This window comes from Anticarsia gemmatalis, chromosome 30, assembly GCF_050436995.1.
Source record: "Anticarsia gemmatalis isolate Benzon Research Colony breed Stoneville strain chromosome 30, ilAntGemm2 primary, whole genome shotgun sequence".
NCBI classification, from domain to species: domain Eukaryota; kingdom Metazoa; phylum Arthropoda; class Insecta; order Lepidoptera; family Erebidae; genus Anticarsia; species Anticarsia gemmatalis.
The window spans coordinates 1,902,966-1,928,182 of NC_134774.1; the positions used below are offsets into that span (position 1 = coordinate 1,902,966).

Consider the following 25,217-nt stretch of genomic DNA (forward strand, 5'->3'; position numbering starts at 1 on the left):
AAGACCTCAAAACATGACATATAGCGGAAACTAGGTATTCGAGAACTCATAAGCATTATTTTTAGAACATAACCACACTTGGGAAGCGAATATTTATACCATAATGTAATCTTTTAATACTTTCGCTGCCAAAAACCCACCTAGTGGTTTTAAAAGGCCAATATCCCCCGGTCTCTGAGTACATTTAGCGGTAGTTTATCTATTCACTAGCGTTTTTTGTGTATGAGTTTTGACGCTATTGAATAGATAAACTACCGTTAAATGTACCTCAGAAACCGAGGGTAAGTGGTAAGTTGCCTAGATGGCAGCAAATTTGTGGCAAATTTGATATTTTCAAATCGAATTGTATAGGGTAAGGGTCACATCAATTGGACTGTATATTCTATATTACTTTTAATAAGAGTACTTTTAACCCTATAAATAAACTCAAAATACCTACAATATAACCATGTACATATAAAACTCGATATCTAAGTGAGCACATTCACAAAATTAACATGCCGCGAAGGTCGTGTTATATCGTCCGTACAAGTAACTACTGGTAACTGATTACTTTATACCTCTATACATATGTTAGTTTAACTATGAGTTCTATTGTACGATATTTTATTCAAATTTTACGCGATTTTAAAGGTTTTAAAGCAAGTTTCGTGGTTCGTGTCACCTTTTGTGGAGGAACTAAAAACACTAGCCCCCTTTACAGTTCTAACAATGATTTTTAGTTTTATAATTTGTCTTTAAACCACTACCGCCACGGAGCCATGTCAGCCATATATAAGCCATGTCAAAGGCCTCTCGGGCGGCTTGAACAACTTTGACACTAGGTTGACCACTAACAATACGACAAACAAACAAACCGCCACGGAAAACTACCTCTAAAGGGTGGTACTACTCTGGAAATCTATGATCTAGGACAGTGCTCCATTTGGAAACCATTATAAAGTAGTCTAAAGAATTGTTAAAAGATCCTTGCGGGTCTTTTCTGGGAGAAAGGACGGGCCATAAGAAAATCTCTCAAAAATATTGAAAAATAGACATTTAATTTTGCATAATTTAGGCGGTACGAAGTTCGCCGGGTCAGCTAGTCCTTTATAAAATATCACTTTCTTGTGTTTTAGAATATTCGACAATGTATACTTATGTACTATGATGTTGTTCCAGAATGGCGAGGTGACGACCGGCGCCCGGGACGGTGCTGCCCACGTGCTGCGCTGTCTCAAGGTGTGGTACGACCTGCCCGCTGAAGTGCTCATCAATGCTATCAACTTATTTGATAGGTATGTACTTTACACAATTTGTTGCGATAGACAGTCGCTGTATGTAAAATACTTGTATTCAGCTGCATCCGGTGAGACTGGAAGCTGACTCCAACATAGTTGGAAGAGAGGCTAGACTGATAATGATGTTAGTACTTTAAAACCATTAGATAACTGTGTTGTGGAGGTCAGATAGGCAGTCGCTCCATGTAATGTATTGGTATTCAGCTGCATCCGGTGAGACTGGAAGCTGACTCCAACATAGTTGGATGAGAGGCTAGACTGATAATGATGTTAGTACTTTAAAACCATTAGATAACTGTGTTGTGGAGGTCAGATAGGCAGTCGCTCCATGTAATGTATTGGTACTCAGCTGCATCCGGTGAGACTGGAAGCCGATTCCAACATAGTTGGAAGAGAGGCTAGACCGATAATGATGTTAGTACTTTAAAACCATTAGATAACTGTGTTGTGGAGGTCAGATAGGCAGTCGCTCCATGTAATGTATTGGTACTCAGCTGCATCCGGTGAGACTGGAAGCCGATTCCAACATAGTTGGAAGAGAGGCTAGACCGATAATGATGTTAGTACTTTAAAACCATTAGATAACTGTGTTGTGGAGGTCAGATAGGCAGTCGCTCCATGTAATGTATTGGTATTCAGCTGCATCCGGTGAAACTGGAAGCCGACTCCAACATAGTTGGAAGAGAGGCTAGACTAATGATGTTATTTGTACTTAAACGCCATATAACTTTGTATATCTGAATACAGCAACAAGACGCTATGAACAAGACGAAATATAAATACAAAAGACAAGGAGCGATGGAGACGTCTTTTTGGATCTCTGATGATCTCTTACGCTTATACAAAAAGCTTAGGTTCGAATCACTATTCGTCAAAATGGCTGTTGAATTTTTATAAAGAAGATTTTTATAATTTTAACACAAATTTCTAGTTAGTTTAAGTACTAATCTTGGTTCTCCCATTTTCTATAATAATAGGCCATTTTTTTGCTTACTTTGATAATAATCGTATCATCTTTTGTTGCAGGTTCCTAACAAAAATGAAGGTGCGTCCGTGCCACGTGCCTTGCATCACGGTGTCATGCATGAACATCGCTCTAGAACAGTACGCGGCCGACACTAACACTAAACGAAGCATATCTGTGGACGAGCTCGGTAAGTTGTACTTAACTTAGCACTTTTCTTCAGAGGCGCCCATAGCCAGTTGCGCTCACCGGTCGGTAAACGATCTGTGGGTTAAACAACCGTTGGCGCGGTCATTACATAGATGGGTGACCGCATAGTGGTATAAGAGCTGGGCGTCTCCGTGCTTCGGAGGGCACGTAAAACGTCCCGGTTGTCGTCAATTAAGATAACAGTCGTTAAGCCACGTCAAAGGCCTTCGGGCTTGAACAACTTTGACACTAGGTTGACCACTAACCATACGATAAGAAGAAGACTTAGCACTTTACAATAAAACAACATTCATGCCCGGTTTCTGAGGTACATTTAGCGGTAGTTTATCTATTCAATAGCGTCTTTATATGAGTTTAAACGCTATTGAATAGTTAAACTAACAAAAATGAAGGTGCGCCCGTGCCACGTGCCTTGTATCACGGTGTCTTGCATGAACATCGCTCTAGAACAGTATGCGGCCGACACTAACACTAAACGAAGCATATCTGTCGATGAGCTCGGTAAGATATTGTACTTAACGCCATCTATTAGGTCGAGGAAAAAGTCTTTTCGCATTATAGTACGTATGAACTTGTAATAAAATCTCTTTGGCTCCAACAATCACAATTGAGTACACGGTTCATTAGGTTTCTTTCAGTGAGCTCGTGAGGTACCCAAATATCGAGCTTTTTTGTGTAGAGATAAATGTATTAAACAATTTTTTAGGCATGTAGGTTTCACGATGTTTTCCTTCATCGTTGGAACAAGTGGTCTTCGGTCTGACACTACACTAAATTGGATTGACCCAAAAAAACATTGTAGCTTAGTAAAAACGAGTATTTTTCATTTCGGGACAGCAAAGTAAAATTATGGGACAATCCCGAAAATCCCGGCCATCTGGAAACCCTAGCTCAGTGTTGGGCAAAATTTAGTTTGATTGATGATTGATGATTAAGATTAAATTATTTAGTCATGACTAATGAATAATGACTAAAAAAATTCAATCATGAGTCGTGATTGATGATTAATTAGTGTTAGTGTTAGTTATTCAATCATGACTAAAATTTTAATGACTAAAAATAATAGTTAAATAAAACTAAGCTTTTCAAGTCTACGTTCCATGACTGTTGATTTGTTAATCACAGGTTTTTAATTAAAGCTAGTTTTACAACAGAATCAGTTAATTTTTTTTTTAATTTACACAGGTACACATTTGCAAAAATAAGTTCGGGCTAATTTAGTTTAAAATAATTTAAATTGCTTTTTAAAACTACGCGTTTTGAAAATCAAATTTTATAAATAATGGAATTATCTTCTTTCAGTCCACTTAATGTGGTGATCAGTTATAGTTTTATAGATGTGTTCAATTAAACTAAAATTATGTCACCTGAATTATTTTTTTTAGTTTAATCATCATACAAAAATACAATAAATTAGTCATCAGTCATTTAATCATTAAATGATTGATGACTAATTTATTTAATCATGATTATGATTATTATTTTTACTCATGATTAATTCAATCATGACTAAATAATTCATGACTAAATTAGTCATGACTAATCAATTGATTGAAAAAATTAGTTGATTGACCCAACACTGCCCTAGCTGTACTACAATAGTTATTGATATAATTTTCTTTATTGAACTAACTTTATTTCCCTCGTTACAATATCAGTCACACAATTAATCATTAATTAATTAGCCGTTTTCAACATAGTTGGAAGAAAGGCTAAGCAGATATACTACACAATGAATTAATTTCATCAATCTTTATAATTTCTGACATAGTTGGAAGAAAGGCTAAGCAGATACACTACACAATGAACTAATTTCATCAATATTTACCTAATATAAATAAATAAATAAATATTATTGGACAACTCACTCACGGTCATTTGATTCCAAACTAAGCAGAGCTTGTACTATGGTAACCAAATAACTGATAAACATACTTATATACTTCTAAATACATACTTATATAGATACATTAACATCCAGGCTCAGAACAAATACTCGTGCTCATCACACAAAGATTTGTCCTGGGTGGGATTCGAACCCACCACACGCGGCGCTACGGTTGTTATATATTGCATCTCTTGTTCCAGTGTCAATCTCGCAGTCAGCGTGCACGGCGGGCGACGTGTGCCGCATGTCCCGCGTGATCGTGGACAAGCTGAGCCTGGTGGCGGGCTGCGCCGTGTCGGCGCTGGACTGGCTCCGCCTGCTGCGCGCCATGCTCACGCTGCACGCCGAGCAGCTGTGTGTCGATGTACCTGGCCTTAGCACGGTACGTATCCATACTAATATTATAAATGCGAAAGTAACTCTGTCTGTCTGTCTGTCTGCTACTCAATCACGCCCAAACTACTGAACCAATTTGCATGACACTTGGTATGGAGGTATTTTGATATCCGACAAAGGGCATAGGCTATATATCATCACGCTACGACCAAAAGGAGCAGAGTACCAGTGAATAATGTTACAAAAACGGGGAAAAATTTCACCCATTCTTTCTTATGGATGCAAGCGAAGTTGCGCGGGTCAGCTAGTTCTATATGTAACTGAATAGGGACTGCCACGCGAAAAGTCTCGGAATCTGGGTCGGGCCAAAAAGTATTTTCGAAGATTTTCTGTTAAGAATTTCTTACGTGACGCAGTGGTTTAGGTCGCCACGCCGATACCACTGCATCGAGGTCGTGGGTTCGATTCCCACACGGAGCAATTATTTATGCGATCCACAAATAATTGTTTCGGGTCTGGTTGTGCTTTGTGTCCGTTGTTTGTATGTTTGTAAAAGTCCCCGCGACACAAGAGCAATTACTTTTAATGAGGGCACGAAAAAGTCGGTCCCGGTTGTTGTCAATCAAGATAACAGTCGTTAAACCATGTCAAAGGCTTTCGGGCTTGAACAACTTTGACACTAGGTTGATCACTAGCCATACGATAAAAAAATGCAATCATAATAATATAGCAATCTATCTATAGAATGTGCTTTAATTACTTAATGTTTACAGACAAATTTACTGTACCCATTATAAAGTAATTAATTATATAAATGTATTGATAAATTAAAATTAATTAACATGATGTATGTATATTGTTGCAGGAGCAAGAGCTAGTTCACCTGCTGGAGATCGTGTCGTGTGACGCTACGTGCGTCAACGCTCGCACCAGCGAACTGGCGCTCGTGCTGCTCTACCACAAACTTGGTGAGTACTATATACTAACTACCTGACCGGGCAAACGATTTGCCTAAAAAAATAGTGGCACATAATACTCACACTTGGCCAGCGTGGTGGACTCAAGGCCTAACCCCTCCCTCATTACGGGAGGAGACCCTTGCCCAGCAGTGGGACAGTAATGGGTTACATTTATTTATTAGTGTCACTTAGGGGTATCAAAAATAAATGTTGGCCGATTCTCAGACCTAATCAATATGCTCACAAAATTTCGTGAGAATCGGGCAAGCCGTTTCGTAGGTATGTATGGTAACTAACATTGTGACATGGAAATATTATCTTTATATATATAACTCTTCTGTAAGTGTGTATGTCACTGAACTTCTCTTAAACGACTAGACCGATTTTGATGAAATTTTTTGTGTGTGTTCAAGGGGATCTGAGAATGGTTTAGATTTACAATTTTGTCCGCTGGACAACTTTTTTTATATAATGTTTAATTTATTAGATAGGACAACGTCTGCCGGGTTTGCTAGTCATATATAAAATGACTTTAATACATTTATAATCGATCAGCTTTTGCCCTTGAGGTTCTCGTGGATTGTGACTTGGCAAAATTTCCATACAAACTTTCATCCAGCGTATTCAGACACCAGTAAATAACATAATATATGAATGTGTATTTGTTTTGTGCACAGAGCAACAGTTGTCGGCGTGGTCGGCGTCTAACGGCGAGGAGAGCGAGCACGCGTACTACTTGTACGACTTTGCACGACAGCTGCAGATGCATTGTCACGTGAGTTACTACATACATACCTTATATTATGATAGATTTTATGTATATAGGCGCCCATAGCCAGTTGCGCTCACCGGTCGGTAAACGATCTGTGGGGTAAACAAACCTTGGCGCGGTCATTTCATTGATGGGTGATCGCATAGTGGTATTTGAGCTGGGTAGACACCCAGCTGCAGTGCTTCGGAGGGCACGTAAAAAGTCGGTCCCGGTTGTTTTGTACTAATATAACAGTCGTTTAGCCAAATCAAAGGTCTTTCGGGCGGCTTGAACAATTCTGCCACTAGGTTGACCACTAACCATACGATAAACAAACAACATTCTTTCAAAAAATTAATTCTAAACACAGAGAGAGGGAACTGCCGCAGGAATTAAAACAAAAGGTTTTACAAAATTTTTCTTTTGAAGGAATTCCTAGAAACTAGATGTTTTCCTGACCTATTTACGTTGGGTCTTTGGATACAGCCCCCACCGCACTATGAGAGTGATGTAATAGGGAGTGTACCTGTGTATTGTACACACGACACTATAAACAAAGTCCTGTACTATCATCATAGTCTAGATATTGCTTTATTATTAGTATACTAACAATATATGTTATATTGCAGATGTGCGACTCGTCCCTGGCGTCGTGTCGCGCTCGTGTCCGCCACGTGGTGTCGCGCTACGAGCGGTGCGAGGCGCGCCGCGACCAGCGACAGACCCTCGTGTGGAGACTGTCTGAAAGAACCCTCAAGGTACATACATACATACATATACATTACTAGCGGACCCGACAGACGATGTCCTGTCTACACGTCAAAAAAACAAATTCATCAAAATCGAGTTTAAAAGAAATTCAGTGACATACACACTTACAGAAGAATTATATATGTAAAGATTTTCAGTTTTACACTACAAGGAGCAATGATAGCCGAGTGGTTTAAGTTGACACCACGCAATAGAGGTCGCAGGTTCGAATCCGAGGCAACACACCAATGACTTTTCAAAGTTATGTGTGTATTAGAAATAATTATCACTTGCTCTAACGGTGAAGGAAAACATCGTGAGGAAACCTTGCATGCCTAAAATTCGTTTAGTACATTTATTGAGGGCATGCAAAGTCTCCAACCCGCACTTGGCCAGCGTGGTGGACTCAAGTCCTAACCCCTCTCTCACTACGGGAGTAGACCCTTGCCCAGCAGTGGGACTTTAATGGGTTAAATTTATTTTTATTTATTTTATTCATGTTCACTTGTCTGCAGGTACTAAGACCGACGGACCGACTCACCTCAATGTTGCCGACCATCGAAGAACAGCACTTCCAAGTGGACGTCACGCCTACACGGAACAGGTGAATAAAAAATAATATCAATATATAATAAGTTCATACATACTATAATGCGAAAAGACTTTCCCCGACCTAATATATGATACATATAGTAACCTTATCCTACTAGTCCTAATAATATTATAGACTAGCTGACTCGCGCAACTTTGCTTGCGTCACATAAGAGAGAATGGGTCATAATTTTCCCCGTTTTTGTAAATTGTTTTACTGCTCCTATTGATCGTAGAGCGATGATATAGAGCCTACAAGTCTTCCTCGATAACACTGAAAGAATTTTTCAAATCGGACTGGTAGTTCCTGAGATTAGCACGTTCAAACAAACTAACTCTTCAACTTTATAATATTAGTATAGATAGAAAAGTTTGTGAGTATGTATGTATATATGTATGGATATTTGTTAATCTTTCACGCAAATACTACTGAATCGATTACGATGAAATTTGGTATATAGGTAGCTGAAGACCCAAAATAACACATAGGATCGGAATTTACTCGGGAAGAGTTTTCTCTATCAAAAATTTACCAGTGACTTGAAATTAATAAAATATTTTTGTTTCACAGATCGGGCAGTGAAAGCAGTGAAAATGAAGAGACATCGGACTGGCCGCGGAGCCCCGTACTACCAGTATACTGCGACAACTAATAAGAGCTTATAACCAGGCGCTGGATCAAGTAACCACGCGCTGGATCATCTTACAACCAGACGCTGAAACCTAGTGTTCAAGTTAAGACCTTATGATATTGCTGGAGGTATGATTCTGATGCTAAAATAACCCATAAGCTTGATAGTCTGACAACCAGTCTTACTGAAGGGTATCGTGTTATAACCCAGGTAACTGTGTTGTGGAGGTCCGATAGACAGTCGCTCCATGTAAATGTTATTCAGCTGCATCCGGTGAGACTGGAAGACTACAACAGGAAGAAAGGCTAGACTGATATTTAGTACTATGCAGTCACTGGCTTCTATAGTGTTCTGTGTGTGACCGTATAGTGTGATTTAAGAGCAAATTCGTTTTAAATCTGACTAAGCTGGATTAATATCAGACGTAGACTGAGTCCAGCCAACAAATACCAGCTGAAACGGTGCAACTTCATCTATAAAACAGCTAGTTCAAATATGATCCAGAAATAAGCATCTTTATCAACAATTTTGACATCAACGGTTCAAGAATGAAAAATCCAGCGTTTAGGATCATTGCATTGAAGAATCCAGCCGTTTAGTGTTGTTCCAGACAGTGTTATATAGTGTCCAGTTACTTAAGCAGCTGATAACTTTTACACACACTCTATCGCGCATGAAACAACAATCGCTTGTGTAAGGAGAAAGCAAAGAGCCGTCACCGCGCTCACCTCCCCGCGCCCGCGACCAACATCGCTCTCTCAGAGCGCGCTGCAAGCACTAGCGTTATACTGTACCATACTAACCCCCGGTTTCTGAGTACATTTAACGGTAGTTTATCTATTCAATAGCGTTTTTTTTATAAGAGTTTAAACGCTATTGAATAGATAAACTACGGCTAAATATACCTTTGAAACCGGGGGTGTGAATGCGATACTGTGTGTATGGAAAGCTATGTTTTTACGTCGACGATGCTTGCGTTTATCCAGCAGTTAACATCTCAAACCATATGCATCTATGTAAATTCAGGCATCATAGCATTTGATAATGTAAAGACTTAACTGTCATCCAATTTTTTTAAATAGTATATTGGTGGTTGAAATTTGAATATTTTTTCGGACTTGAAATGTTAGTTTTGATGTTTGTGATAAAAATATTGACGAATTGACAGCGTACTTCTTTTTGAAGACGGTTCAAAAGTCTCCGATGTACAATTCAATTGAAATAAAATCTATCGACATGACAAATTTTATCAAATTAGTTTTGACAAATCTTTCGCATTTATATTCTTAGTCACTGAAATTACTGAGATAATTTGTATTTCAGTCTATAAAGTGTTCAAATTTCAATTTTTAACCAATAATTATGTTCAAAAAATGTGAAAAATACACTTGTTTTTTGTAAAAATCTCATTGAGTTGTTGAAAAATTGCAAGTTGACATATCTTTGTCTTAACGCCCCCGATGTTCTGCGTTTGTTAAGTGTACGGTAACTTAACTAGTAGATAAGTTACGGTTAGGCTAACTGGAGGAATTTTTACTAGATATTATTGTAAATTTTCTTTATAAAAAATGGTTTGAAAATTTGGTTTTAAATAAAAACGATTTTTGAGGTATTTTTTGGAAATAAAAATACCTATTTTGGATATAATTAGTAAGCTATTTCTGTGTTAAATTTTATCAAAATTGATACAGAAATTTAGCTGCAAATATTAGAAAAATGTAGAGACACTCGCATTTATAATATTAGTATGAATGTCATATTATCTGTAAAAATCCTTTGGATACTTAACTGGTATTTATCTATAAGTTATGTTATCGTTAAAATGTATATTTGTAATATATAATATTGAAACTAGTATATTTATGAAGTTGACTGCGAAATTTTAATAATACATTAAACTTATATCCCCTATTTTAACCACTTAGGGGATGTTTTTTTTTAAATCTCTATTTTTTGAGTTTTCAAACCATATTCTTACAATTTTTATCGAAATCGGTTTAGCATTTTGTCGTAAACGCTTAAAAGTATCGCATTTACAAAATTTCGCGGTCAAAATATTTCATAATAATATTTTTTCTACGCTCTTTTCAGCAAAAAGGACATAAGCGACTATTTTCTAGTTTAAACTTAAGTCCTTTTTCGATTGAGCGTTACAATATTCTGTATTATAATTATAAGGCATGAATGTTAGTTGTAAATGAAAGAAAATTAGATTTTAAATTAAATACAATCTCGAGAAAGAACGAATCCTTATTTTGAGTGATATCAAAATGTACGTGATACGTGTTTGTGTGTTTGTATGTTTGTATGTTTGTGTGAATGTCGAGGGACTGTGTGCGACTGTGGTTTTGAAAAATCGAGGTCTGAGAGACCGCTATTGTCTGTGAGGCTCCCACTATCTGAAGTCCCTTATATCTGTAAGACTTATGGTTGGTAGCTCCAAGCGCGTAGGGCTCATTATTTGTAAGACCCTTGCGGTCCGTGAGACCTGGTCTGGGAGACCACAGCGTCTAAGGGGTCACCTTTGCGGTATGTGAGACCCTCATGGTCTGTGGGATATATTGTCTGAGTTATTGTGTGTTAAAATTTGTTGTAAAACGCGGTTGTATTTCTGTCTACACTGTATTGGGTATAACTAGCGTGATAATATCTATGTATCTAAATATGTTCTCACAGGCATTGGTGTCTTAGACCTCAAAAGGCTTAAAATTTTCAGGCCTTTTAAACCCTTAAATTTGGGTACACGTTATAGTAGTTAAGACCAAAAAATAGTTTTTGTCTTGAACAGTCGCTCAAAAGTCGCTCGACAGTCGCATTGCTCGTATGTTACGAATATACTAAGTAAGGCACAGTTTAACAACTACCAGATAACTTGCAGATAGCCTATCAGACGGAATTTTGACTAATTTTACTAGAACTTCGTCAAAAATTTTGATTTTGAATGTTGCGAAACTGTCTAGTAGATACGCTATCTGCCAGTTTACGGTTAGTTGTGAAACTGTGTCTAAATAATTATAATCCGTTAGATACAATCAAAAAACAAAAAAAATATAAAAAGGTGCAATTTTATGAAAAAATTTTGAAAAAAAAAAAATTATTCATTATTCTGTGACATTAAAATTATTAATTTCGGATTATTGGTCAATGTGAAAAAACGTTGTTTTCTTTAAATGGGAAAGGACGTGACATTTTTTTGTAAATAAATGAAAATTGACTTTGTTAAAAAGTATTAAAGTTAATTTAAATTATAGCTGTAAAATTTTGTTAAGGCTTAAAATGTCCCAGCAGTGGGACAGTAATGGGTTACTAAAGTGCTAATTTTATCTCTACACACCCCTATCAGAAAAAGACGTGACCTTACGTTAGTAAATATTATATATCTAATATATTTTTATTAACTAACTGATGAAATTACATGACATCCTTTTGAAAGCACAAAAAGAGACCTGTTTTAAAAATTTCATATCATTTTTGAGTAGAACACAAAAGATTTATAAATACATACAAATCTAATTGCGGGACATATGTCACATTTAGCGGTAGTTTATCTATTCAATAGCGTTTAAATTCTTAAAAAAACGCTATTGAATAGATAAACTACCGCTAAATGTACTCAGAAACCGGGGATAAGATCGGTTTGTTGTATATCTCGGTAAATATTGCCCTAACAGTTGGTTCCTACAATTCGAAATACAATAAAATTTGAGAATGAGTGCGAATGAATAAAAGTCTTTTTTATATGATGAAAGAAAAAGTTAAAACAATCCACCGAAGTTTTTTTCGTTTATTAAGTACATTAATTAAAGTAATTGTAAGTATTATAAAAAGTTATTGTATAAAACAACAAATAATTAATTTTTATTAATATATTTTCCATTCAAGACTAACTCTGTGAGTTTAAAAAAAATCTGATAAAAAAAAAAAATTTGGCATTATGTTTATTCTTTTTTTTTCTCTTTTTTGTCGTTAGTAGTAACTTTATGGTAGTTTAAAACTAATAAATGACAAAAAAAAATACAAATCTTTTTGAAAAATAGAAAAAAAATATGATCTCAATTTTTTGTAGTTTTCTTTCTAAAATAATACCTCTAGTATGTGCGAGAAAATAGTTAATTTTCATACTTTTATTTTAATTATTTCAGTAAAATCATAAAGTTAATTTACGAATCGCGGCGTGACAGGTTCGATTCCTTAACGAAATATATTTTACAAATTTTGTTTGTTTGTAAAAGTGCTTATCTCCAGTGGTATTTAATCATCATCATCGTAAGCTAAGTATCATTTTCAATTAATTATTTCAATAAAAGCTTTATAGTTTTTGGCTATATTTTCTCACACATACGAAAATTCTAACCTTCAGGCCTGAAACTGCGTAAAGCGGACGCCCGCGTGGTCCCATACACTGGGACTGCCGCCGTAGCGCAGTGGTTTAGGTCTCCACGCCGCTACCAATGCGTCGGGAAGACGTGGGCTCGATTCTCACACGGCCTGATTTGATAGTTTTGATCTGAAAATTATTTATTTATTTATCTGAAAATAGAATTTCTCAAGGTATCGCAAAAGAACTTGAACAGAAGGTGTTAAAGCAAAACTGCACATGGTAGAATTTTCCTGGTAGATATCATGTGGATGATGTCACATGGTAGAATTTTCCTGGTAGATTTCATGATGATGACGTCACATGGTAGAATTTTCCTGGTAGATATCATGATGATGACGTCACGTGGTAGAATTTTCCTGGTAGATTTCACGAAGATGACGTCTCATGGTAGAATTTTCCTGGTAGATTTCATGAGGATGACGTCGAATGGTAGAATTTTCCTGGTAGATTTCACGAAGATGACGTCTCATGGTAGAATTTTTCTGGTAGATTTCATCATGATGACGTCACGTGGTAGTATTTTTCTGGTAGAATTCATGATGATGACGTCACGTGGTAGAATTTTCCTGGTAGATTTCAAGATGATGACGTCACATGGTAGAATTTTCCTAGTAGATTTCATGAAGACGACGTCACGTGGTAGAATTTTCCTGGCAGATATCATGTGGATGACGTCACATGGTAGAATTTTCCTGGTAGATATCATGTGGATGACGTCACATGGTAGAATTTTCCTGGTAGAATTCATGAAGATGACGTCTCATGGTAGAATTTTCCTGGTAGATATCATGTGGATGACGTCATATGGTAGAATATGCCTGGTAAATTTCATCATGATGACGTCACGTGGTAGTATTTTTCTGGTAGATTTCATGATGATGACGTCACGTGGTAGAATTTTCCTGGTAGATTTCATGGTGATGACGTCACATGGTAGAATTTTCCTGGTAGATTTCATCATGATGACGTCACATGGTAGAATTTTCCTGGTAGATTTCATGATGATGACGTCACGTGGTAGAATTTTCCTGGTAGATTTCATGGTGATGACGTCACATGGTAGAATTTTCCTAGTAGATTTCATGATGATGACGTCACGTGGTAGAATTTTCCTGGTAGATTTCATGATGACGTCACGTGGTAGAATTTTCCTGGTAGATTTCATTGTGATGACGTCACGTGGTAGAATTTTCCTGGTAGATTTCATGGTGATGACGTCACATGGTAGAATTTTCCTGGTAGAATTCATTAAGATGACGTCTCATGGTAGAATTTTCCCTTCGGTTTCATGTAGAAGACGTCACATGGTAGAATTTTCCTGATGGAAATCATGAAGATGACGTGTCATGGTAGAATTTTCCCTTCAGTTTCATGTAGAAGACGTCACATGGTAGAACTTTCCTGGTAGACTTCATGAAGATGACGTCTCATGGTAGAATTTTCCGGGTAGACTTCATGAAGATGACGTCTCATGGTAGAATTTTCCTGGTAGACTTCATGAAGACGTCACGTGGTAGAATTTTCCTGGTAGAATTCATGATGATGACGTCACATGGTAGACTTTTCCTGGCAGATTTCATGCCGAAGAAGACACAACTTTACAAACTTCCCTCGGTTCGTTCACATACATACATGTTGTCATACAGGACCACCGGTTTCGAGTACTTCGCAAATAAATACATCCATTGCAGTAATTATAAAATAACTCAAGCCAAAGTACGAGTCTGTAAGTATGTTGAAACATTGAAAGTTCCTTACTTAAATGATTCCTGAAATATAGAAAAGTGGTAATTTCAGTAGATGTACTTAAAAATTTTTGTGACGTGTAGGTATTTGAATTCCAGGAAGATGTTATAATTTCAGATGTTCAGTCATGTCATTGATAAGCCTGATTGAGTGATCGAGAGAATGAGAAATTGGGTGAATAATTAATGAGTGACTGACAAATGAGGAAATGAGTGTATGAATAATTAATGAATGAATAAATAAGTGAATTGAAAAATGACGCTGTATGGTAGAATTTTCCTGGTAGATTTCATGATGATAACGTCCCATGGTAGAATTTTCTTGGTACGTTTCATGCAGAAGACGTCACATCGTAGACTTTTCCTGGTAGATTTCATGTTGATGACGTCACATGGTAGAATTTTCCTGGTTGATTTATTGACCAAGACCTCACATGCTAGACTTTTCCTGGTAGATCACATGTAGAAGACGAACATAGTAGACTTTTCTTAGTAAAGTTCATGATGATGACGTCACATGGTAGACTTTGATTGCCCGAAGTCAGGAAGTTTAGGTCATAGATCTCCGTACCTCGGAGAGTACGTAAAACCGTAGGTAGGGCGGTTTAGCCGTCTCACCGGGCTATGAGAGTAAAGAAATAGAGAATGTACCTGTGTATTGTGCACACACTTGGACACTATAAACAAAGTCCTGTCACAGTTGGTTGGTTTCAATGAAATTCGCCATAGCCGAAATCGGTCAGGACGACATTATACCTACTGTATGTACTAGTTAGGTACTACATTAATACATACTTTGTACATAAAATCACGCTTTGTTCCTATAAGAGTAAGCACAGACCAGAGAACGCCGCTTGGTACGATCCTTACAAACTTCCCTTGCTTCAAAGTCAGAGTCAAAGTCAAATATTCTTTATTTCATAAACTTTAACAAGTATTTGAAATCGTCAAAATATTTTTTATCTACCACCGTTTCGGAAAAGCTGTTGCTCGTGAGAAGAAACGGCAAGAAACTCACGGCTTGCTCTTTTAAAATGTCAATATTTCCAAATTAATAACAATGTCATAATAATGAGATATAACAAATTAATAACAATGTCATAATAAATTAATAACAATGTCATAATATCAAATTGTAATACATTATTTTGAAATAGACTTGGTAGAAGCAGCACAGTCCCAAGCTTTGTTATCTTCTAAATAATCTTTAATAGTATAATATCCCTTACGACATAAATTACTTTTAACTAATAACTTAAATTTATTGAGACTTAGATTTTGAATTTCACTCGGGATTTTATTGTAGAATCGCACACACTGACCTCTGAAGGATTTATTTATTTTTTGGAGCCTAGTGACTGGGATAACAAGTTTGTCTTTATTGCGTGTATTTATATTGTGCATGTCACTCTTTTTTTTAAAAAGGGCGATATTTTTATGTACATAAATTAAGTTTTCATAAATATATTGACTTGCCACTGTCATTATATTTATTTCCTTGAATTTTTTCCCTTAGTGAATGTCTACTTCCTAAATTATAAATTGCACGAATAGCCCTTTTCTGCAGCACAAAGATGGTTTGGGTGTCGGCAGCATTACCCCAGAGTAGAATTCCATAAGACATGACGCTATGGAAGTAACTGAAGTAGACTAACCTAGCTGTTTCAATGTCAGTAAGTTGACGAATTTTTCTGACCGCGTAGGCTGCAGAACTAAGTCCATTCGCCAATTGTGATATATGAGGTCCCCACTGTAACTTACAATCTATTGTAATGCCTAAAAATTTAGCATTATCCACAAGGTCCAACACATCTTCCTTCATCTTTACTGCTGTTTTCACTGGTTTGACATTAGGTGTTACAAATTTTATACATTTAGTTTTTTGCTCGTTTAAAAGCAAATTGTTAACATCAAACCAGTGTACCACCTTTGAGATAGCAATGTTCACGTCGTCAAGAGTGGTTTGTTGTCGTTTAAGTTTAAACAATAATGAAGTGTCATCTGCGAACAGTACTATCTCGTGACTATCCTTAACAAAATGTGGTAAATCATTAATATAAACTAGAAACAAAAAAGGACCTAGTATTGAGCCTTGAGGCACCCCCATTTTAACCGCAGATCCCGCAGATCGCTTACCGTTAACGTCGACCCTTTGAATCCTATTATCTAAATACGAGATAAGAAGATTCAGTGCCGAATGTTGTACACCGTAGTGATGTAATTTCCTGATCAATGTTTCATGAGGGACACAGTCGAACGCCTTGGACAAATCACAGAAAATGCCGAGAGCATCGTGTGAGTCCTCCCAGGCGTCGAAGATGTGGTTCACAAGCTCAACACCAGCATCGATAGTGGAGCGACCCCTTGTGAAGCCAAATTGTTTCCTATGTAATAAATTGTGTTTAGTAAAGAAACAATGCATTTGATCGAATATTAATTTTTCAAAGATTTTACTAAATGTAGGCAGTACTGAAATAGGTCTAAAGTTAGTGGGGTCTGATGTACTGCCTGACTTAAATAATGGTATTACTTTACTATGTTTCATTAGATCAGGAAACACACCACCATCTACGCACTTATTAAATATTCAACATTCTCATACATACATGTTGTTATACATACAGGACCGCCGGTTACGAGCACTACGCAAATAAATACATTCATTGCAGTAATTATAAAAATAACTAAGGCCAAAGTACGAGTCTGTAAGTATATCGAAACATTGAGTTCCTTAAATGATTCCTAAAATATAGAAATTTCAGTAAAACAACTATAAAATATAAAATACGAAAAAGTCTGGTAATTTCAGTACCTAGATGTTTAGAAATTGTTACACGTAGGTATTTGAATTTCAGGCAAGTATGTTATTTCAGATGTTCAGTCATGTCATTGATAAGTCTGATTGAGTGATCGAGAGAATGAGTAACTAGTGAATAATTAATGAGTGACTGACGAATGAGGAAATGAGTGAATGAATAATTAATGAGTTAATGGTATCGTGTTATAACCCAGATAACTGTATTGTGGAGGTCCGAAAGGCAGTCGCTCCATGTAAAATACTGGTATCCAAAGTCACTGATGTTATTATTTAATAACTCTTAACTAAGGCTATTCTCCGAGACGGAAAAAGTATTAATAGCCTTTTCTAAACGTTAAAATATTATCAAAAGTTAACCTGAAATGTGGTAACGTGCCCGATAAAAATCTATATATAGACTTGCCCACTATTACATAGGCTTAACATTGTTAATACCGAAAGTTAATACGAAAAGCTATCAGTGGGCTAAGCAACCCTTGGCGCGATCAATCTATAGATGGGTGACCGCATAGTGGTATTTGAACTGGGCGTCTCCGTGCTTCGGAGGGCACGTTAAAAGTCGGTCCCGGTTGTTGTCTACTTAGATAACAGTCGTTAAGCCATGTCAAAGGCCTTTCGGTCGCTTTGAACAACTTTGACACTAGGTTGACCACTAACCTTACCAAACAACAGAACAGAAAAGAACCTCTGCCTATACCTTTTCGTATTGGCGTGATATTAAAGATTTATTTATATACATGTATGTAGTAGTCCGGAGTTTGATAACGTGGTCGGTATATGGCAATAGACTCGCTCATTATTACATTGGACTAACATTGTTAATGACTACACGTAAGTATTACATCCCTGCCTATATTGTTCTGTATAACAGGCACGATTATGTACATTGAAAATTAAAGTCAGCCTGCGACCACGGCGAGTGCATCATATGCCGAAACGGTAGACATTTGAAGGTACAATGCGTGTTCGCGTTAATTCCCGTATCCTATTATATATTCAACATGCAGCACAAGAGTTTAAAAGTTATAAATAGGTATATAAACTCACCTGGGTTCACAAAAGAAGCACTAAACGTCCGTCCAGTTCGTGGCGTAAACAAAATGGTGCCTGCTTCAACTACCCGCGGTTATAATAAAACTCTTTTTTACTTCTACCTACATTAATTAGTTTTAAAATGGCTGCGTTCATAAACTAAATATATTGTAGGTAATTAATTATAGAATTATATTTTTATTTTGTGTTTTTCTTTTCCCCAACCCGCATTTTGCCAGCGTGGTGGACTCAAGGTCTAACCCCTCCCTCATAACGGGAGGAAACCCTTGCCCAGCAGTGAGACATTAATGAGTTAAATGTATTTTAAGGATTTATATTTTGAAATTATAGTCGGGAGAAGCCGCGTGCTGAAAATTAGTATTTATAATAAGCTCTATAGGTAACTTAGGTTTTGTGTAAATAATTATGAATGTTAAAATATCTATCGAAAAAATAATTCTACAAATTTGACCTAGTTTTCAGTGTGAATTATGTTTGACAATGCCTATTCTTAGTCATAAAAGCAAAATATGCCTATTTTCTTATCAATTCAAGGCGACATAATTACCGTAAAACTTTATTTATTTACAACTATCATCTTTTAACATAACAACAAGTCTTAAAATGCCTCATTTTTAAAATAATTCGGTCACAATATTTTTTTATTGACATCTTTTGCATGGTTTTGACGACAAATTAAGTATATAAACAACCGAAATCTACAACTAAATCATTAGTTCAGTGTTACTGAAAGTAAACAGATATTAATGACAAAAAAAACAATGATTAACAAATCAATATTATTATTCGTCGTTTTGACAATTCTGTCAAATATGGCGCTGTCGGCAAGCGTCGAAGATTTGAACTACAAGTTTAGAACAATGCCTCGCCCGGAATTCGTAAAATATTTCAACAGCCAAAACTACACCTGGAAAATGACAGAATACGACAGAGAAATCCCAGTTTGTAACGTGAAATTTTCAGAAAATATCAACCAATTTTCTGTTATAAACCATGACGACGACATTTTGAAAAATCTACCTGTCAATTTCGATGCGCGGCAAAAGTGGTCGAGCTGTCAAACTATAAAAGAGATTTACGACCAAGGGCAATGTGGTTCCTGTTGGACGTTTGGAACAGCGAATACAGCTTCTGATAGAACTTGCATTCATAAAAATATTCAAGTAAGATTATCGGAACAAGATCTCGAATGTCTTCAAACTAATGTCTGCGACGGCGGATACCCAGAGCAAGGATTCAATTTCTGGATTGAACAAGGAATAGTTACTAAAACCTGCAAGCCATACAACATATCGAAATTAAATGAAAATAGATGTAGCCTAGAATGCGTTCGAGGGAATATTAATTACAAAAATGATAAAAATTACGGTGGTAGTGTTAAACGGGTTGGTAAAAGTTTGGAAAATATAAAAGCTGAAATATTTCAAAATGGACCGATTGAAGCTAGTTATAAAATATATGAAGATTTTTCTAGTTATAAGTCTGGCATTTACGAATATAAGTATGGTAAGCATAAGAGTAACCATAGTGTGAGAGTGGTAGGTTTTGGGGTGGAAGGGGGTGTCAATTATTGGTTAGTGGCCAATAGTTGGGGGTCAAATTGGGGGGAGCGTGGTTACTTCAGGATTAAAGCTTTTCAAGATTTGATTGAGTTTGAATCGCGATTGTTAGCTCCGATGCCTAAATGGTAAAAAGGTGAGTGTTGGCAGAATAAAAAATAGAAAAAGGAATTACAAAACTTTGCCTGGTTACATTTTGACATTGATAAAAATACGATTCGAAATATCTATTTAACATATAATTTTTTTAAGTTTTAAATTAATAAAAAAATTTGATTTCGAAAAGCAATGCGTTGAATTTTATTATAATTGTATATTTCTAACTTTATAAATATTTGTTAATCGTGTGACTTTATGTTAATGAATTTTAATAAATATATTTCGAAAAAATGTTTCTTTTTTCTCATTAGCCGTTATACCTTAAGAAAATTAGGCTACACAAGTCTTTGATACTCAACGATTTTAGTCTTCAAGTGACTACCGTCATACAAATCCAATTGCGAGAATCGTTTGAAGACTAATACCTATATATTGGTCTAAAATACACCCAGCAAATAAGGACCTTACAACGCATATTCTGTAAATTAGACCTTGTTTAGAAGGAGCGAATTCGTCGCAAATTGATTCGCGCCAGTTTGTTACCGAGATACTAGATGGCGTCAACAGGCTTCGCGCGAATCCCTCGTGGACATAACGTTCGCGCGAAAGAATCGCGGCGTTTTCGCCGTTTCTGGAAAAAGTCGTACATTTTCCGAATATTCGATTACCTTAAGAAATTAATTATAAAGAATTGAACTTTAGTATATCAAATGAAAAACAGAATATACGTTAACAAAATTTTATTATCAGAAACAAAAAAAAACATATTGTAAAGGTTTTCGATTCATATAAAGGTACAGTGCTTAAAAATATCGCCAGTTTTACAAAAAAATATTTTCGTAGTTTCGTTTAACAATCTGGTACGTAAAATTCATCTAAATATAAGCCAGTATATTTTGAGATTATTTTACGCCCTTTCAAAGCATTCAAATGACATTTTGAAAAAAAAATGTCATCCATCTTTTTCCGTTCCATAGAAAAAAAAATACATATTTGTATATAAAAATATTTTTATCTTCTGGCGATTATGTGATGCTTTTCGTATTATATATTTAATTTTAATACAACATGTTTATTTTATAAGCTATTTACAATATAGCCGTGACGAAAATTTTAATTTTAAGAGTTGCATTAACAAAACGCAACAAATTTTAAAATAGTTTCTGAAATTTTATTTTAATGGAATCATGTTATTTACAATGTAATAAATTGCAATTATTTAATAATCATAACTTTTAATAAAACATAATTTTGATAATCAAACTGTAACATTTTTTTTTATTTGTTCGATTCAGTTTCTAAACGTAACTTTTTAAAAACAAAAAAACAAAATGGTGGGAATTTCTATTGTACTTTTCGAAAACAAATGAAAGATTATGAAGTAATTTCAATATTTAGAAATATAATACAATATTTATCAGATCAAATTAATATTTTAATTTTGAATTGTACATTTCTATGTATTATACTCCGTACACAAAGCGTTAGAATTTTGCGTAAAAACAATTGATTTTATAATCATAATGTCTTATTAAGAAACGTGGTGTAAGCTCCCGATTAGTTATACAGTGTTTTGTCTTCACTCATATATTAAAAGACAACTCCCGCACTAAGAATTGCTCTTGTGTCGCGGGGACTTTTACAAACATACAAACAACGGACATAAAATACAACCAGACCCGAAACAATGATTTGTGAATCGCACAAATAATTGTTCCGTGTGAGAATCGAACGACCTCCCGACGCAATGGTAGCGTTGTGACCTAAACCACTGCGAAATACACAGTTTCTAAATTGATTGTAAGTGACAAAATATTGTATATAACTAATAAGACCTTACAACACGTTTATTAGTAAATTTTATAATATTACACAATGCGTACGGTTAACTTATTGTCGAATCAAGAGATCACATCGTCCATTTTGAATGGGAAAAGGAAATGCCAAATTAAATTAGATGATTAGGTTTAACTACGAAATATAATTATAAATTTTAAGAAAAACAGCCTAATTCATCACATTTCATTGGATATATACAATTTTTATGTCATTCGACAAGAATGTTCATTACCAAAGTAATTTGACATTGCAACAAGAAATAATTAAATTTAATGAAAGTGGTTTGCTACTCACATACCTATTCGGTTCGGCAATATTGATCGAACAACAAAACCGACTCGACTCACTTGTTCGGCTTGTGCCGATCGGGTTCCTCTACACATATTCGGTTTTGCCGGTAAAGCCGGTTAATGCCGAATCGAATATGTTTAGCAAACCTTACTTATTACTTTAAATTGTTAAAAATATACCTTTATTCTATGTTATTCGTATATTTCAGTGCAAAATACTGAATTTCTAAATAAATGTTTTATTATTACCTTATTTTATATGGTAAATTGTGATAACTAAGACTTATATGTATTTTAAAATCTACGCCATATGAAAAGTGACTTTAGATTGATCGAAAATACAATATACTCAATACTAGCATGAAAACATGCTATAAATTTGAAACATTAACCCAGCACAAAACTTTGTGTCATGAGCACGAGTATCTGTTCTGAGCCTGGTTGTTAATGTATCTATATAAGTATGTATTTAGAAGTATATAAGTATGTTTACCAGTTATCTGGTTACAGTACAAGCTCTGCTTAGTTTGCAATCATATGACTTGTGCTCATCACACAAATATTTGTCCCGGGTGGGATTGGAAGCCACTACACGCGGCGCTACGGTTATTGCGGCGAGGTGTCCACGTTAACCACTGCGCCAAACGTGCAGTTAGATATTACTCGGGCCATTAAAAATGTGTGAAATTATTTATATATCTCTCTCGCTCACACTTATAGGTCTTATGGAACTGTCATAGTGCTGTCTCATTTCCACAATCCTTTTAAATTTGACATACGTTTGTTTTGACCCGAGTTTAGATTTTCGAAACATCGATGACGACAAAAACTACTGTTTTGTTACTCTAATCAAAATACTATATTTCTTAAATCCTAAGTAAACTTAAAATTAAAATATATTTACTTTTCGCGCCATGCATAATTTATAAGTAATTAAAAAAATATCGTTTTATAACGATAAAAAAAACAAATCACAAATGTCAAAACTGTCAAACTAAGAAATTGGCGCGAAAATTGTAACCTAGAAAACTTTGATCATTTATTCTAACAGTGTTAAGAACACAACCACATTGGAAAATAAAACTTAAATTAAAAACTAAAGGATTATATTTAATTATGTATTTATATTTACAATTTTCATATTTTAGAATTTATATTTCATAAACCATATAGGAGCCGAATTGGTAACGATAATTTTTATTGATTAAAACATAAAAAATACAATATATATAAAAATATCATGTATTATATACTAAAATATACTTCGAAAATATAATAATAATTACTAATTATATAAAACGTAGATGAAAACTTTATTTTTTAAGACATTTAGACTATACAAATAGTCTTAAACGTCTTAACTTTGTACATCTAAATATATTGACATACAAACTTAAGTGGCGTGAATACAAGTAAGAAAAGAATAGATATATTGCACTAATTAGTTAAAATACCAATTAGCGCCTTGTCATAAGGCGAAAACGACGTCTACGACGGAAAAATAACAAATCCACTTATAAATATATTTTGTTTTTTTATTTATATTTAGAAAAGACAATGGCCGCACTAACCATCGGTTTCTGAGGGTACCTACATTTAGCGGTAGTTTATTTATTCTCAATAGCGTTTAAACTCATATAAAAAAACGCTATTGAATAGATAAACTACCGCTAAATGTACTAAGAAACCGGGCATAAGAATTGCTCTTGTGTCGCGGAGACCAATATATAAAGCTGAAGAGTTTGTTTGAACGCGCTAATCTCAGGAACTACTGGTGCGAATTGAAGAATTATTTTACTGTTGGATAGCGTATTTATCGCGGAAGGCTTTTGGCTATATAACATCACGCTACAGCCATTAGGAGCGGAGTAGCAACGAAAAATGTTACAAAAGCGGGGAAAATGTTGACCCATTCTCTCTTATGTGACGCAAGCGAAGTTGCGCGGGTCGGCTCAGTTTTAAATTTTATTTTATTGTGTAAGTATATAGTGGTATGTTGTCAACGACATTTTTTCAGGAAGTCCAATACTTCAGGAGGGTAGTTCTGCCTTGCTGAAGATTTCGTGGCCAAGCGCGCTAGGTCGATAGGAGTTTTGGAGCTGTGAACAAAAAATATAGAATTTATTAAAATAAGTATTTTTCGGAATTTCTTTTGTCAATGTCTGAAAATGGTCTTATATTTGTGAAAAATATTATAATATAAAGCGTCATAAAGGCGAAGTTTATTATTGAAAAATAGTTTCTCTTTAACGCTAAAACTACTGAACTCGTTTTGATGAAATTCATCATGGAGATAGTCGATATTCAAAAATGTTGATATCTACCCGCACCGGCTGGTAAGAATGTGTGTTTGTTTGTCCTATAAATTCTCAAAAACGGCTGAACCGATTTTGATGAAATTTAACAAAGTGATAGTTTAACTATCGAAGTTCATAATAAATTAACTACATACCTTAAATTAGCACAATGCGCTAAATTCTTCCATTCTTTCCTGTCAACTTGTTTGAACATGAGCAAAACTAATTGTAGGTCGCAGTTTGCTGAGTTCACCGCTAGATGGAGTGCTGTGTCGCGACCTTTAAGATCCTAGAACAAAACAAATAAATATTTAATTTTTGACTTTCAAGCAACACACAGCAATGACTTTTCAAAGTTATGTGTGTATCCTTCTAATATTATAAATGCGAAAGTTTGTGAGTATGTATGTATGGATGTTTCTTACTCTTTCACGCAAATACTACTGCAACGATTACGATGAAATTTGGTATGTATGTAGCTGAAGACCCAGAATAACACATAGGCTACTTTTTATCCCGGAGTTCCCGAGGGATCGGGATTTACACGGGCAGGGTTTCCACACCGACGAAGTCGCGAGCGGCTTCTAGTTAGACATAATTATCACTTGCTCTAACGGTGAAGGAAAACATCGTTTCTAGTGTGTTCGGTAGTGTCGGTAGCAGGTCCTTACATCATCAATGATTTATACCTAACACAAATATTGTTAAACCATTTCGCGATTAAAAAGAGTGTCCAGGAGTTTGTTGGCAGCTCTTCTCATTGGCCCTACCTTCC

General features: G+C 35.5%; 2 protein-coding genes and 1 pseudogene across 3 annotated transcripts in view; 2 read left to right on the forward strand and 1 right to left on the reverse strand.

The window, feature by feature from the left end:
• The window catches only part of CycG (cyclin G), a 44,063-nt gene extending 31,646 nt beyond the window's left edge, over positions 1-12,417 (forward strand). For both annotated transcript variants that reach the window (XM_076133932.1, XM_076133931.1), the window contains exons 4-11: positions 1,162-1,277; positions 2,307-2,434; positions 4,543-4,724; positions 5,544-5,646; positions 6,315-6,412; positions 7,018-7,146; positions 7,654-7,742; positions 8,301-12,417. In XM_076133932.1, coding sequence (XP_075990047.1) covers positions 1,162-1,277; positions 2,307-2,434; positions 4,543-4,724; positions 5,544-5,646; positions 6,315-6,412; positions 7,018-7,146; positions 7,654-7,742; positions 8,301-8,382 — 927 coding nt within the window. In that variant the 3' untranslated portion in view covers positions 8,383-12,417. The remainder of the gene's footprint in view (positions 1-1,161; positions 1,278-2,306; positions 2,435-4,542; positions 4,725-5,543; positions 5,647-6,314; positions 6,413-7,017; positions 7,147-7,653; positions 7,743-8,300) is intronic.
• Positions 12,418-19,170: 6,753 nt separating this feature from the next.
• LOC142985384 (cathepsin B pseudogene) lies at positions 19,171-20,049 on the forward strand (annotated as a pseudogene).
• A 692-nt stretch (positions 20,050-20,741) lies between these two features.
• LOC142985627 (uncharacterized) overlaps positions 20,742-25,217 on the reverse strand; it is a 53,880-nt gene continuing 49,404 nt past the window's right edge. The window contains exons 8-9 of the mRNA XM_076133912.1: positions 24,598-24,731; positions 20,742-24,244 (exon numbers count right to left, since the gene is read on the reverse strand). Coding sequence (XP_075990027.1) covers positions 24,145-24,244; positions 24,598-24,731 — 234 coding nt within the window. The 3' untranslated portion in view covers positions 20,742-24,144. The remainder of the gene's footprint in view (positions 24,245-24,597; positions 24,732-25,217) is intronic.